The 15,348-nt window shown below is 39.3% G+C and overlaps 2 protein-coding genes across 2 annotated transcripts; both read left to right on the plus strand.

The window, feature by feature from the left end:
• The first annotated feature begins 1,052 nt into the window (after nucleotides 1-1,052).
• mief2 (mitochondrial elongation factor 2) lies at nucleotides 1,053-8,705 on the plus strand. Its single transcript, XM_015033962.1, has 8 exons — nucleotides 1,053-1,244; nucleotides 2,815-2,962; nucleotides 3,973-4,138; nucleotides 4,240-4,337; nucleotides 5,171-5,347; nucleotides 5,480-5,643; nucleotides 6,785-6,937; nucleotides 7,489-8,705. The coding sequence occupies exons 2-8, from the start codon at nucleotides 2,825-2,827 to the stop codon at nucleotides 7,988-7,990; spliced, it is 1,398 nt and encodes a 465-aa protein (XP_014889448.1). The 5' UTR covers nucleotides 1,053-1,244; nucleotides 2,815-2,824; the 3' UTR covers nucleotides 7,991-8,705.
• Nucleotides 8,706-9,709: 1,004 nt separating this feature from the next.
• Nucleotides 9,710-12,833, plus strand: LOC106948348 (uncharacterized). The gene is made up of 11 exons (XM_015033964.1): nucleotides 9,710-9,820; nucleotides 10,074-10,186; nucleotides 10,269-10,377; nucleotides 10,475-10,568; nucleotides 10,900-11,050; nucleotides 11,164-11,275; nucleotides 11,514-11,639; nucleotides 11,995-12,054; nucleotides 12,284-12,409; nucleotides 12,487-12,642; nucleotides 12,740-12,833. Exons 2-11 carry the CDS (start codon nucleotides 10,078-10,080, stop codon nucleotides 12,795-12,797), a joined length of 1,101 nt encoding a protein of 366 aa, XP_014889450.1. The 5' UTR covers nucleotides 9,710-9,820; nucleotides 10,074-10,077; the 3' UTR covers nucleotides 12,798-12,833.
• The last annotated feature ends 2,515 nt before the right edge of the window (nucleotides 12,834-15,348 follow it).

Genomic DNA, 15,348 nt, shown 5'->3' on the forward strand with positions numbered 1-15,348 from the left:
ATAGAATAGAATAGAATAGAATAGAATAGAATAGAATAGAATATACTTTTTTGATCCCAAGGGAAAAATGCTTATTTGTTGACAAGCTATAGTGTATTAAATATTAATAATACAAATATAACCATAAGAGATCAAGCTTATATATACCAGAGTGATATGACTGAATGTAAATAAATAAATAAATAACAAGCATGCACATGCAAATATGCTAATCTATAATCTTTTAATAAGTGCAGAGAAATTTTTATTTAAATTACTCAGACTTGGGCTTTATAGAGCTTTACGGCTACAGAATGATTTTTTGTATCTCTCTGTGATGCGACACAAAAAATGAGTCTCTGGCTGAAGATGCTTCTTTATCTGGCCAGCACATCATGAAGTGGATGAGACCCGTTGTCCAAGATGGCTTGTATCTTGGGCAGGATCCAAGATACTTCTCCCACCTTGTCTGCTGGCAGTGATCAGAGGGGCTGGTGCATGGTACCCTCACTTTGTCAGACTGCCCCAGGGCAGCTGTGGCAAAGTTACCCAGTCAGTTACCGCCACCAGCGTTTGAGTGGGTAGATGACTGAATGTAGTGTGAAGTGCTTTGGAGACCTCCAGATTTGATAAAGTATTATATCTACAATTGGAGGCCATTTTTATTAACCTGGAGCATTAAGAGGGCCCTCCAGAAAAGAAACAAAGGGCAAGGTGTATTTGCATTTGCTACATTATTAGAAACATCTAGAAATATTTCATGAATATAGAGTAGCAGGAAAAAAAACAAAGAGAAGAAACATAAGCAGTCTGTTCTAAAAAAGCTCAGAATAAGCAACCTGTAGCCAGTGTCATGAAGGATAGTTTGACTAGTCATGGTTTTTGTTTTATGGACACAAAATTGAAAGCTGGTTCCACAGAAAGAAAAAAAATCAATTTTTTCAATTTGATCTAAAAATTAGAAATTGACAGCTAAAATTTGAGAAATATGATTAGTATGTCTCGTTTACGCTACTTTAATAGCGATATAAAGTTCTTACTTAGCTCACTGTAATACTATTGGTTGGTCACTAGAGGTGGCTGCTGAGTTTCCACAAACTAAGTGAATTGAACACAAGAAGAAGTCAAAGCAAACAGCTGTTAGCATTATAGCTATGGCAGTTTATAAAATAACTTAGTTTTTTCTTGTAAAAAGTAGCTAACTGCGTTTTTTTTTTCACCAAACATTCATGGTTTGAGGAGCGCACAGCTCTCTGCGATAAGTGGTGAGTATTATGTGATTTGGCTATCATTTAGAGCTGCCGTAGCTAACTAGCGAAACTAGCTATCAGAAGTGGTAGTCGTTATTTTTTGAAATGGGGATTAAAGTAAATATGTTTGTAATTTTAGAGCCAGGTAATGTTATTCATATCCAGAGTGACGGGATATGTCATAAAATAAAAAATAATTTTTCGCTCTTCGTTACCTTTTAAAAGATATTTTGATGTTTGTCTTCAAAACAATATAACTGTTATTGTTATTTTTTACTCTCTGGTGCAGTTTGATCTCAAGCCTTGTAGTCAGTGTGAAAGTGGTCTATTAACTCTATTTCGAAATATGTCGTTGCACAGACTAAAACTTCATTAGAAAGATGGTTATACATTTAACTCGGCTTAGTATGGCCGAGGCAACGTTCAGCTTTATAAATAGAGCATGTACCCTGTTCTTCTGACCAAAATAGAGGCCACGTACTTCATAATCCAAAGTAATGCTTCAAGCTTTTCCTGGATGTTTGGGCCCTCTCGATTTATTCGTACTTTTTTTTTTTTTCATTTTTATTTACGTTTATATCAAATTATTTAACACTTGTATGTCCACAAACACCATTGATTAAACATGATTTTTAAACTAAATTATCAAACCTGAAACTATGATATTAGGCTGTATAACAATACAGTCTAATAGCACTGGCTGTATTTACCTTTTGGCAAATCAAAAGGTTTGACATGAGTGACTTCTTCTTGGTTTGATGAAAGTTTGTAATGAAGCAGCACTGTGATAAATTTCAGTGAGGATGATATCACTTTATGCAGCTGTATTCTATTTAAGAAAAAGAAAAGCAATTCTGTTTAGTGAATATTTTAAGCCAATCGCTAAAACTGAGACTGGGCACAATTGACTATGTCTTGGTTCTTGGAGGGGTTTTTATCCATCTTTAATCAAAGAGAGTTCCTCAGTTTTGTCTGATAAAGATGCAAGTCAAGTTATTCATTTCCAGACAATGCTGGATCAGCATCCTTCATCGTTAGCCCTTTGTGGACTATATAGATTTTTTCTAATGCACCTAAGTTGTGACAAATTTTGCAAAAATTCTAAGCTTGCAGAATTTTGCATTCCTGAAGTAAGAGTTGACCTTACCTCTTTAACATCTATGTGTATGAACTGTCAAAGCTGTTTAAATTATTGCATAACAGGCTTTGTAGCTGGTGATCACATAATAAATCACCTGATGTATGCAGATGATTCTTTGTCCATACAGTGCTGCGGTCCTACTATGAGCTTAATACTCCCATCTGTCTGTAAATAAAGCTATATCAATGTGTGCTGCTGAGATCAGGCGGATCTACCCGAAGACTGGGGAATGACGGGCGTCTATTTATTTAAAACACAGTTTAAATAAATGTGTTTTTATGTGTTTGTTTTTATCTCTTTGTACTATGGACCTTTCTTGTGTTAGGAATAAAGATTTACTGATTAAGAGAAATGTAATCAATAAAAAAAACTGAGAAAGTAACTGTTCTCTTCTGACAGCTAATGTCACATGTTTCTGTTATTTCTTTTTTTTTCCAACCATAGAAAACGAGCCATGAACTTCCAGGGCAGTCGAAGGAGAGGAGAAGATGGCGTTGCCACAGTGATTGACTTCCTGCTATCCAATGCTCGGCTGGTTCTAGGAGTCGGAGGAGCTGCTCTGTTGGGCATTGCTACGTTGGCAGTTAAACGAGTAAGTGTTCCTGACCTTTTTAGTGCCACATCACTACACCTTTACCAGTCTGTCTGTCATGCATGTGGAAAAGAAGAGATTTAGGAGATGCAGAAATGATGTATGACTCAAATAATCAGGTTTCTACTTATGAATTTCATTGTTGTGTCGCTTTTGAACTTGAGTTCAGACCAGAACCAAAAGCCCAAAGTGTTCTGGAAGATTGATACAACATCAGCAGCAGAACATATTTTGGTGTTTATCTGTTCAGTAATATATAAGCTAACATAAATATTTTAAAGTCTATTCTCCGAGCTCCAATGCAAGGACTTTAGAACTGGTGTGATGTGCTCTATTTTCCTGATTTTAGTGAGAATGCGAGCAACAGTGTTCTGGATAAGCTGCAGTTGTCTTGACTCTTTGTGTGTCTCTGACGATGCAGGTCAGAGTCCATCACTACACAATGTCTTTGGGGTGTTGAGGAGTAGTTTCCAGCGGTAGTGACTGAAGCTTAGCACTGACTCTTGATTGTTTTTCTTTAGGAATAACTTCGGTTTTGTTTCTATTCAGCTGAAGAACGTTATGGCACATACATGCATTGATTTGTTTTATACATCTGTTCAGTGCTTGAACGTTTTCTGCGTAGTGATGGTAGCGAATAGTATTACTTGTTATGACCTGAGTTAGTGGGATCATGTCGATATTGAAAAAGATGTCTCCCCAGGATTGAGCCTTGGGGTACCCCACATGTGTCCTCTGTCTGATGGGCCTGGTAGTGTGGAGTTTGGATGCCACAGTAAAGTAATATAGTGTTATGACTACATAGTATTTCTAATCTAAAAAGCCATTTCAAAAATGAGGGAAACACACTTCTTTTAGACTTTTAACTACTTATATATATATATATATATATATATAAAGCATCAAACAAAAAGACTTCCGGGTGGGGGTGTAAATTAGTTTTCCTTTCTGGTTATGATAGTGTATTTCATCTCTGACTAGAGGACTAAAAAACGAGCGTTTGTGTTTAGCTGATTGAGCGTGCAGGCCGTGCAGCAGAAAATGAGAAGGTGGAGCAGAAGATGGCAGAGAGCTGGGAAGAGCTGAGTTTAGTCTCTGCTTCTCCAACACTGCTCAGGAAGGGAATAGAGGACGTTGTAATGAAGCACGTCTCTAAGGCAACTAAACAACAGAAAGGTATGGATGATATTTTGATGACACAAAATGTACCATTTCCTGATTTTATTTTTCTTTGTCAACCCACTGATGTTACATGCCAGCTATTTTCTCCTAACCAGCTGATCTCTGCCAAAACCTTGAAGTGCCCTCTTCTGAAGTTCAGCCTAAACATGAGGCAAAGTCTAAGAGGTCCCAGCTTTGTGCGCTCACACTGCAGGTACAGTTCACCTCTGATCTAATCAGAACTTGCATGATAAAATCAAGTCATAACATCTGCACTGTTGGGAGCTGCTGTTTATGTTGATTCATTAGGAAGAGGAGTTTTGATGAAGCTTGCAAAATATATATCTGAACACAAGCTAAAGAAGACTCCATTTTACTTATATATTGCACTTTTAAATGTTTGAAATGCTGCTGCTAAGTAAATATTGAGCTTTTATGTAATCATTTGAAACTGAGCTAAAAGTCTTATCAATCTTTGTTGATTGTTGCAATCAGCAAAGATCTGTTGAAGTCCCTTTAACAGAGAAATCCTCTGTCTGCTAAGTAAGAGTACTTATTCTACAGTAGGAAGACATTCTTAACTTTTGCTTTGTAATCATTATGTTATTGCTGCCTGGTGTCATTTTTTGCACTTAACACATAGATAGATGAAATATTAGGCTTGTCACCATAATACATTTTGCAATTCCAAACAGGTGGGTATTTAGTCTAGATTTAAATATACAAAATTAATAAACAAAACAACAGAACAATAAATAAAGTGAATTAAGATTTATCTGTAAACATCGTCCTTCAACATAGTGGCTTGTTGGGCCAATTCACTGGACTGAAAACAATTTTTGGTAGGAGAGCAAAACAATAAATCATGCAATTTGAAATTATTGTTTGTTTTAATGTGATGAATTGATTTATTGCGACAGGCCTATGAGTGCACTTGATGAATAAAACAATCTTAAGACTTGTGAAATAGTTTTTCCTTATGCTGTCTCTTGTTGAAGTGTTGTTTGAAAACGTACATCGTCAGATATTGTCTTTGAAATGGCTCAGGAGCGTCTGCAGCAGTACTACTCCAGCAGGGTGGTGCTGGCTCCACATGAGGTGGAGAAGGCTCAGTCTCTGGCTCTGGATATCTGCACTGAGATCCAGGGCTTTCTCCACAGCCGTCATCAGGACATGCCTCTAGGAGAAATGAACCTTGGAGGTTCTCTCCTGGATGATTTGCAGGTATCTTTGCAAAACTGGTCATTTCTTCTCTTGTTTGAAGATGCAGTTTTTCATAGCTTGCACTTTTTTGTTTTTTTAGCAGGGTGTTGCAAAAATCTTCCCAGAGTGTTTTTAATGTGTGTTTATATTTAGGTGGTCAGTGCAGACCATGCATGTCTGCTGGTGCCTCTGCAGCTGGAACCTTCATTATGGCACCTCATTCCTGGGGAGGAGACCCTCCTAACACACCCTTTGCACTGGATGGTCCGACGGATCAACATGGAATATTTCCCTAGAGGACGCAGTTACTGGGACAGGTAATCTCACACACATTAAACAATGTCATGGTGTGTCGTAAGAAGGGATATCAGTGTGAACATGTGCGATTAAAATGAACATTTTAAGATGTTAATATTGGATAGTGCAGATTAATTGAACTACTTATTTTGAGCTAAAGCCTCTCTCCTGCAGAGGGTTACCTAGTTCACAGCAGCACGTTATGAATTCCACACTGCAACAATCCACAGCAAAACGTGAAAGTTTTCAGCAACAGCAGACAGCAACTAAAGTTTAAAATTTTTAGCCAGTGTGTCACATCTACATGTACGCTGCCAAACGTTCACATATATGAATTATGCAGACTGAATGAGGACAAGAGACTGTTGCCTCATTCCACAAGTTCCATAGGAAATGAACGGAGAGAAACATTTATAAATTAACATTTAAAACAAAAGGACTTCCTTAAACTTTCCTGAGTATTAAAAACTTGGAACACTGAGAATCTTCAGACATCTTTGGTTTGAGATAATAAAACGTTTTCTTAAACAGTTTTTTGAAACTGTGCATACAGTGATGTTTTTTTGACATGAGTTATCTGGGCAGTTGCCCAGGGCAGCATCAGAAAGGGGTGGGGAATGCGAGAACTAGAAAATAAAATATCTATTAGTTGTCCCCTGAACAAGTTTGCTTGCTTCTTGTATGCATGTGTAGTGGAGAAAGCTTGAATACAAGGAGATTAAATGACCGGCTTTCTTCTGCATAAAACCCAGATAACTGCTTGCACTTTAATTGGGTGGAGTGCAGCAGAAGGAGGAGTTTGCTTAGGGAACCATTCCTGCAAGAACCACAACTCTATTCATATTTATATTTCAAGGTTACAGAGTTAGGCATAGTGATTAATCGTGATTAATGACAGTGCTAGTGTGATTAAGCTGACTATATATTTTTTAATTGATTGATTGCAGTAGTTAAGTTTGTATTATCACAAGTTCTTTTGATTTTATTATAAATTCACAGTAAATCTATCTTAACTAACCTAACCATAACTTGGTTCCTGTTAGTTTGTCTGTTTAGTTTTAGGATCAGCAAAATTCATCTACTCTGGAGACAAAACAGGTCGATAATGCTGATGAATATGTTTTGTGTTGAACTTGACATGTCTACCTTTGGATTTTGTAGGTACTTGGTGGGAGGTTACCTGTCAGCAGAGACTGTGGTGAACATGTTCAGTAAGGTTGTCATGGAAACTGCAAACTGGCCGTCAATCAGCAGCACTTTGGACTGTCAGGTCAGACCGGTCCTGGGAGGGCCTGAGCTGAGGCTGGAGATCCGGTGTGTGTGTGTGTGTGTGTGTGTGTGTGTGTGTGTGTGTGTGTGTGTGTGTGTCCTTGATGTTTCAAACATGTTCACTGAGCTCACCCCATGGTACTTTTTGTGTACTAACATGTTAATTGATGTGTACTAACATGTTAATTGATTTATTTTGTGAATGCTGAATTCACATTATGAATTGTTCTATATCCATATCTTAACTTTAGGATTTCTATGCAGTTGCCAACTTTTCTAAATCCAACATATTTCCAAAATAACAAAGCTTGAAAGTCTAAAAGAAGAAACAGAACAATATTCTGCTAGTTGATAGATCTGCTAAGTATCTCACAGATACTGAAAATAGTTCCATGGAGTCTTCCTCCCTCAGTAACAATGTACACCCCAAAGAGTTTGATGGATTTATTTGTAAATGTATTAAGTATTAAGAATGATACATTCAACATATGTAGCCTTAGGTTATTTTCAGATGTGTGCAGATTTTGGTCATCAACTTATTGATGAAATTGTAAAATGGTGAAAATGTTTTTACACCTGTTTTTGTGATCCTACAGGCCTGAAAGCGAAGCAGAGAGCAGCAACCAACCGCTCTTCATCTCGATGTTGCCCGTCCTCAGGGAGGGCAATGTAGTCCTGACAGCCCAGCCTGAGCTCACCTCCCCCTGGGTAAACGCCTGGCACCTCTCCCTCTACCCTTGGGAGACTCGGCGCCTGGCCCAGCTGGATGCCAGTGACGACGGCTGCCGCAGGCTGATGCTTAAAATCCTGAAGGCCGTGTGCAAACTGAGCCCGCCTATGCGACCCCTACAGGCCGCCCCGCTAACCAACCTGATCCTGCACCTCAGCGACAGCGAGAGCGACTGGTCTAAGAACAGCCTTGATGTCAGATTCCAGCAGTGTATCACTGAGCTGATTGGTCATCTGGAGCAGGAGGCGTTACACAGTTACTTCAAACCAGCCGTCAATCTGCTCAACGGTCTGTCTGAGGATCAGGTGGACCAGATGGGCTTTATGCTCTACTGTGCTATGTCAGATCCTGACATATTGCTCATTTGACTCCCTGGACCTCCACAGAGATTCAGAAGCTCCTTTGATGCCAACGGCTGCAGTTCCTGTAATAAGGCAGGTGGCGCGTCTGCAGAGTGACTGTCAGCGTGATGGTTAAACTGAGAAAAGTCCAAACAGAAGACGAATCGTGCCAATGGACAAAATGGAGGACAAAACGTTAATACTTTGGGATGCACCTCTGCTGCCAGTTTGGCGGGGTTTTTTTGTTTGTTTGTTTTTTGCACATTCGTAAATTACATTAAAGGCTTTTATTTCTTTTTGTGTTCTGACAGCAGTATTGTTCCATTATTTAAAAAAAAAATCATTTGAATACTACACCTATGCAGGACAGAGAACCTCTGCAGCATGGGTTTGATAAATGTGTTTGATCCTCATTAGGATTTGTTTAACTTCATATGAAAAACAATCATGCGCCAACATTTTGTGTTTTCTGTCTTGACTTTGCAGTTCATGTTAAACATTAATTCACCTGAAGTTTCAGCATTTTATGTACTTCATAAACAAAGGAACCTTTGTGGACATATCTCATCTGTGTTTTTGGTTGAGTGTTTCTTGTGTGTGTGGGTGTGAGGATGAAGGCAAATAAAATATTAATGTCCTTATTTACCCTACAATCCTGCATAGTGTTTGCTGTCCATGTCATGTCACTTTAGTAATGCTAATCAGATAAATAAACCAGCATCCCCATTAATAAAAGGTAGACTTAAATATTCATGATTTGTTCTCCTTTATTTCAGATTTAGTTTTCAGCATCTGCATAACACTATAAAACAGACTTGGAGACTTTTAGGTTTAAAGGTAAATAAATGTTTTTTTTGTTTGTTTTTTTGTTTATTGTGTATAAAGTAAACCAGTGAGATGATGGAACTGACAAGAAGGAATGACTGCTACAGGCTCAAGCTAAAATAACAATGAGACATTTTATTTTGACAATTTTTTTCTCCATATCTGTTCTGTTTCATTTCTTGTTCCTACAAGCCCTCTTTTGTTGTTTCAAATAATTTGGATCATTGTGGAATCATTTTTTTTTATTATTTCAGGTTTGGATAAATAAGAAAGAGGACCCAATAGGTTACTACTTCACTTGTAATTTTAGGTTTACTCTGCACTCAGTTCATTTCTATTCCATTTGACAACAAACACTTCTCAGGTATTAAGGCACAGGGAGAGGTCATATCAACTTTGACCTAATTCCAGTCAGTCTGATACATTCCAATATTATTAAATTGCAAACCGCTAAATTTAATCGAAAGTATAACATTGAAATCTGTTAATTGTTTAAACCCATTTGGTAAGAAGTTATTTATACAGAGAACATCAGTGAGTTCCAAAGATGCAATAACTTTGCAGCACTTCAGTTAGCAAATACATATGGTGACAGTGAAAAAGTTCCACTGCTTAAAAAGAAATCTTCTGCAATCTGTGATTGATTGGTGGCCATCTGGGACTAGAGGACCAGAAATTAGTCTTTATGTGAAAAAAGATTAAAGAAAACATATTAAATAGCTACCCATGTCCAATACAGTTAGACATGGAAGCATTAACCCAAGAGTTTTCAGTGGTTAGGAAAAAAAAGAACATAAGCAAAGAGCCTGGAATACTTTCTATAGGAAAGAAAAACAAAGAAGGCAGTGAAGCAACATAAATTAAATAGAATAAATGCATTAAGGGGAAGACACACGCTTGTGTACAGTAGGTGGCGGTGTACTCAAAAAGCTGCTCATGAGCCGGCAAAGCCAAAGAGGAAGAGACCACATCCTCCCAAGCTCAGCAGGCGCGGAGAACAAAATATTTCGGGACCGTTGGAGTTATTTTCAGGTAAGCAAAATTGCTAATTAAATTTGTTTGCATTTTTAAACAATGGCAGTGAACGTTATGTGGAAGAATGAAATACTTTCTCGTACTTCGCGCAATGTTTGCTTCGAATGAAAATAGCGTAGTGTTTAGAAAGTAATTGCCGTTGCCGAGACCTTTAAAGCCATTGCAGCTGTTACTCTGGCAAAGATGGTGAGAGCGTCGGAACTCCTCTTTGTAAACCGAATCACTGTCTTTTTTATTTTTTGCCTTACAGATTTATGATGGGGACCTCAGGGAAAAGTGAGGAAATAATCATCCTCAGTGATGAAGAAGATGATAAAGACACTTCCTGCCTCATTGTGGAAGTCGAAGCTGTGAAGAAGACCGGTAACGTTGCTTTTACAAACCTAATATTTTTGATAAGTTTGTCTGAAGGTATCCAACAAAAAGTTGATCCTTTTCTTTTCAGTTGGTGTTTTACCTGTAAGCCCTCAGGATGAAGACCTGGTGGTCACCTTCTCCCGTCGGCCAGACGTGCTTCCTCACGCCCGTTACGACTGCCCCATACACCTTTTTATGTGAGGAAACTCGACGGACCCACTAATGCAGATCGCGGTGTTTAGAATAATTTCGTGGCTTAGCAGACAATCACTGCTTGTTTTCTGTCCTGCTCAGGCCTACAGATTGTGAGAGGACTGCTCCCATGGCCAATAATCAACTTATTTGTGATCAGTGCTTCTGCTACGTCTGCGACAAGCTGGCGTCACTGGTGCGTGAGGATGATGTCTTTATATCCCTTACTAGAGATGCACCTATCAGGCTTTTCCTAGTCAATATTTTCAGTTTTTCTGTAGGTTTTATCTGCTGATTTAGACTCATTACTTCTTCAAAATGTCTGCTTTACAAATCTGTATATCAGGGACCCCTGCTCTTACTCCTTGTGGGGCCCCTGCTGCACATTTTTAGATGTTGTTCCTTCAGTAAAACGCCTCAAATATGCTGTCAGGTTCAGCTGTGCTGAAGCTTGAGCGTCGTTTTTGATCAAATAAGAATTCCACCTGTGTGATCATCTAACGGTGCGTGTTGTGGTTGTGTGTCAGTGTGAGATGTGGTGCTGCAGTGGAGAGTGTCACTGCAACAGCCACAACAAAAGTGACTTCTGGAATGGCGTTAGGAACACGGCTCTGCTAGGGGATCTGCAGAGGTTCAATCTCACCCTGTCAGAAGTCGACCATCGTCTTCGTAATGCAGGTGCAAAACGTCTTCATGCTCTTAAACGCGTCTGGTCATTTTAAATGTTGCTTTTATTAAAGTTTCCTTCCTACTTTTTTTTTTTAACTTTGATTTTTCCAACTCCTTTTCAGACGCGATGTTGCAAAGCTTCAGAGCCAAACTGTCGGCTCTGTTTTCCTGCATTACGTTGGATCAGGCGATACTGCCAGATTACAACATGAACCAGCAGGACCTGAGCTCCAGGTGAGCTTTTTAAAACAAAACTTAAACAATATATTTTATGTGTCTTTGAAAAAACTGCTGAACGAGTAAGCATTACCTTTAGAAGTGAAAAGTGCTGCAATAATCTTACTTCAGTTTTGAAGATTTTACAGGAGACCTATTTGAAAAAGTTGAGAAACTACAGATTACATTATGCCATTTAAAAACGCATAATAAGCTAAACTTATTCCTGTCTTTTTTTTTTCTTTGTGTTTCTCAGATATGGACCTGTGGTTGAATGTGTGACCCAGTTCCTGAATAAAGCCGATAAGCAGAACAGTCGGGCTGCGGCCATCATGCATCTTGGAGCTGCTGAAGAGTTTATGAGACATTTTCAAGTGTTGGGGTGAGCGAACTGGAGGCGGCTTCTAAATTTAACTCAGGATGTGGGATTTGTTACGTTTAAGGGCTAATGATGGAAATGTGGAGTATTTTTATATTTCCAGTCATTATTCATCATCTTGTCTTTGTGTCGTCTCCATCTGTCTGACATCCTGTGATATTTGCAGATGCTGTCAGATCTGAAATTCCTATAGTAAATCATAAAATAATATCATATTTGTAATTATAAAATAGGCCAATAATGGAGTTCAAACTCTAATTAGAGTCTGGATAGTAGAGAATTCAGGAATTAAAGTTGTCAGCTGTTAACTCACCTTCTCTCTCTCTCTCCTTCACTCCATTTTCTTTAACATCTACAGGTTCATGGGTTCATCTTCAGCTGCTACAACCTCTGAGACTATAATAACATTACTGCACAGGTAAAGAATAGCGATGCAGCATTATTAAGTTTGTACATTTTATAGTCCTTGAGGAATTATTAATATTTTAAAAAATTTTGGTAAACACACTTTGATGTTCAAAAAGAAACGTCTGAACCCGACATTATTGGCTACAAACACAAACTTGCTAACATGTATATATGATTAATGCTTTTTTTTCAGTCATTCTATTGGATAATAACTTTGCTTTTTATGGTATTTTTTCCAGAGTAATATCATCAGTACAGAGACGTATAGTAATGGGTGACATTACGCCATTGTTTCTGCAAAAACTGCAAACATTTTACCAGAACAGGATATGTTTCCCAGCTGACATGAGGCAACTAAAAAACAGGTGTGTATCAAAGCATTTTAACTCTAAAAGTTCAAATCCTTCATATTTGGACGTAACTCTTCATCTGTGTGCTGCAGTCTGACCATCCGGCCCTGGCAGGACGTCCTGCTAGTGTCGGTTCTGAAGGGGCAGAACGTGTCGGGCTTCCGGAAGGACAAGGGCAAGAAGGACGTCCTGCTAGAAACCATTTCTGTGGTCCTGCTGAGAACTGAACTGCTCCAGCTTCAATCCAGGTTAGCATGTGTGCTACTTCATACACATGTCAGTGTTTGTACATTCAGTCGGTCTCTGGAGGAACGATGAAGCATCCTGTGTTTTAACTGTGTGCAGGTACAGAGAGTTGTGTCGGTACCTGCGAGTCGTCCTGACCGATAACGTCACACTGTGAGTTTAACCCACGTCCTGCTGTATAAAAATAACAAGTGTGTTTAGCATTTTATGGCATCAAAATGTGTCAGGTTCCAACATAGCAGCAGCATCTCACTGAAATGCTTATTTTCAGGGCTGCACCGATTGCAGGTTTCTGGCAGATCGCTGATACCAGAGCTTTAACCTGTCTGTCACTAGAGGACCCAAATTTGGGTCCTCTAGTGACTGTCAAGTGTCCTATAATTTCATGGCTTCCTACACTTGAAAAGGAGGACTTGAAGACTTCAGGAATTCACTCAATCTTTTTTATTTTCACCAATGAGTGAGAACCAGTGAACAGAACAGGTGAAAAACCTACAAAACGCATACAAAATATTTTAACATACATTTTAGACATTTGGGTCAAAGTTAATAATTTATCTTAATGACTAATTCCATTTTTAACCTTAAACATACATTTCTCTTACAATTTTAACCATAAATTCACAGTATTAAATTATTAAATTTCATGTCTGGTTGAATTTGAATCAAACAAATCCACACATTTTTGAATTACATTTTTTTTATTTTTCTTAGGACATGATGTTTTTACATTAAATATCAGTTGCTGTGAGTTTAACATACATTTAGTGGAACCAAACTATAAAACTAGCAATGCAAACCGTTACTTCAATAAATTCTTCATTTCATTTCTCAAATACAAAACTACAGTCAAATTACATTCAATTGAGCCCAGTTAGTGGCTTACCGGTAGTCCTTATAAGTCCTTTTCCATGAAATGCTGCTTTGGAGGCTGTGTTTGCCTTCCTCAGCTCTGTTGCAAAACCAGTAAAGTGGTTAGTGGATTCCTTATATACCTGAGTTGAGGGTGCTGCTGATTGGGCCAGATTTCTTTCACCTGCTGAGAAGTGCTGCAGAGTGGCATACTAATGTGTGTGTGCACACACAAATGTCTATTCATGCATCCACATCTGAACTAATAAGCAGATCTGCGCAACACCTTCCACTCGATCTTGCAAGGTTTTACCTGGGAAGATCGCATTTTTTAAGCGAGCTGGTTCCCTCTACTTGGTCTTCTGCTGGGATGAGCACTACAAGGCGCCGGACGTCCCGATGGAGTATGGTGCCCTGAACCTCCTTCACCAATCCAGAACATTTCACAGGAGGTTTTGGTGTATTTCCCGAACTATACCCACTTGGAGACACTTTCACATAAACATCCCGGACTATGCCCTTGCAATCAGGATTCACAGCAACAACTCTACCCATCTTGAATTGCCCCCTTAGTGCGTTTTGGTCGCAGAGCCAGACCACATCGCCCATAGCAACATTTCTTTCAGCAGTATGCCACTTGCCACGAACAAACAAGTTGGGACCTGCAAGTTGACTCCAGGACCTCCAAAAGTAGTCAACTTGAGTTTGTATTTCTCGGAGCCTTTTAAAGGGATAAGTGGTATAGTCAAATGTCTTGAAATCTCCACTTTGTGTAGCTCGACCGAGCAACAGGGTGTTTGGAGTGATGTACTGTATTCGATCTTCATGGCTCTGTACTCTAGCATCAATAGGTCTTTTGTTGGCTAGATTGGCAGCTAGCTTAACCGTCGTAAGAAACTCACTGAAGGTAAGGCCTTCCACTCTGCCAAGACTTTGGAACGCTCTTTTAATGATCTTGACAGCAGCTTCAGCTGCGCCGTTGCGATGTGGTGAATCGGCTGGAAGAATTTTCCATGTCCAATGAGTCCCATTTTTTGCAGCATACTCTTCAAGTGAGAATTTGTCTTGCTGTCTCAGGTAAGCATACATTTCTTGCAGAATGGGTTTTGCCCCAATAAAATTCGTACCTGGGTCAGACCACACCTTCTGGGGATGACCTCTGATGGACGTAAACCTCTGGTAGGCAAGTATGAAGCTCTCTGTAGATAGTGTGTTTGCCAGTTCAACATGAATGGCTCTACTTGACATACAGCAGAACAACACACCCCAAACTTTCATGCTTACTCTTTTCTTGACGTCATCTTTCACCTGGTAAGGGCCAAACAAATCAACAGATATGAACTGAAATGGTGCACTTGGACTAGACCTTTCTTCAGGCAGATCCCCCATTATTTGCTGACAGGTTTTCGCTCTCACCTTTTTGCACAATACACACTCATCGACAACTTTTCTGGCAATGACTCGTCCTCTGATGACCCATGCTTTCTTCCGCATACGCAACAAAGTCCCTGCCACTCCATCATGTCCTTCACTGTGTGCTGCTCGGGCTAGAAGAGTAGAGATCCAAGATTGGAAAGGCAACAGAGGAACGGCTCTGTGGTCCTCCTTAAAAGTCTGAACTCTGCCACCACACATCAAGAGCCCGCTTTTTCCATCTTTGTAGACAACCAGTCTATCAGTCGTTGTGGTTGGAAATTGTACACCTTCTTGTGCTGCCAGGCATAGATCTCTGAACACATCTTCTCTTTCGCCAACTGTAATGACACCAGATAAAGGGACCACCTCCCACTTTTCTTTATCTGTGACCTTGACATGCAGGAACTTTTTTGCTGCTCTCCAAATCCATGCAACTACTC

The sequence above is a fragment of the Poecilia latipinna genome, unplaced genomic scaffold (genome assembly GCF_001443285.1).
Source record: "Poecilia latipinna isolate Pla-1442-1.1 unplaced genomic scaffold, P_latipinna-1.0 Scaffold283, whole genome shotgun sequence".
Classification (NCBI taxonomy): domain Eukaryota; kingdom Metazoa; phylum Chordata; class Actinopteri; order Cyprinodontiformes; family Poeciliidae; genus Poecilia; species Poecilia latipinna.

What these genes read in the sequence shown, in the direction of transcription:
- mief2 (XM_015033962.1), top strand. Translation starts at nt 2,825, where the DNA reads ATGAACTTCCAGGGCAGTCGAAGGAGAGGAGAAGATGGCGTTGCCACA. An exon ending in GGACGCAGTTACTGGGACAG is followed by an intron (nt 5,644 to 6,784) that starts GTAATCTCACAC and finishes TGGATTTTGTAG; the next exon opens with GTACTTGGTGGGAGGTTACC. An exon ending in GAGCTGAGGCTGGAGATCCG is followed by an intron (nt 6,938 to 7,488) that starts GTGTGTGTGTGT and finishes GTGATCCTACAG; the next exon opens with GCCTGAAAGCGAAGCAGAGA.
- LOC106948348 (XM_015033964.1), top strand. Translation starts at nt 10,078, where the DNA reads ATGATGGGGACCTCAGGGAAAAGTGAGGAAATAATCATCCTCAGTGAT. An exon ending in TGCCCCATACACCTTTTTAT is followed by an intron (nt 10,378 to 10,474) that starts GTGAGGAAACTC and finishes TGTCCTGCTCAG; the next exon opens with GCCTACAGATTGTGAGAGGA. An exon ending in ATGAGGCAACTAAAAAACAG is followed by an intron (nt 12,410 to 12,486) that starts GTGTGTATCAAA and finishes TGTGTGCTGCAG; the next exon opens with TCTGACCATCCGGCCCTGGC.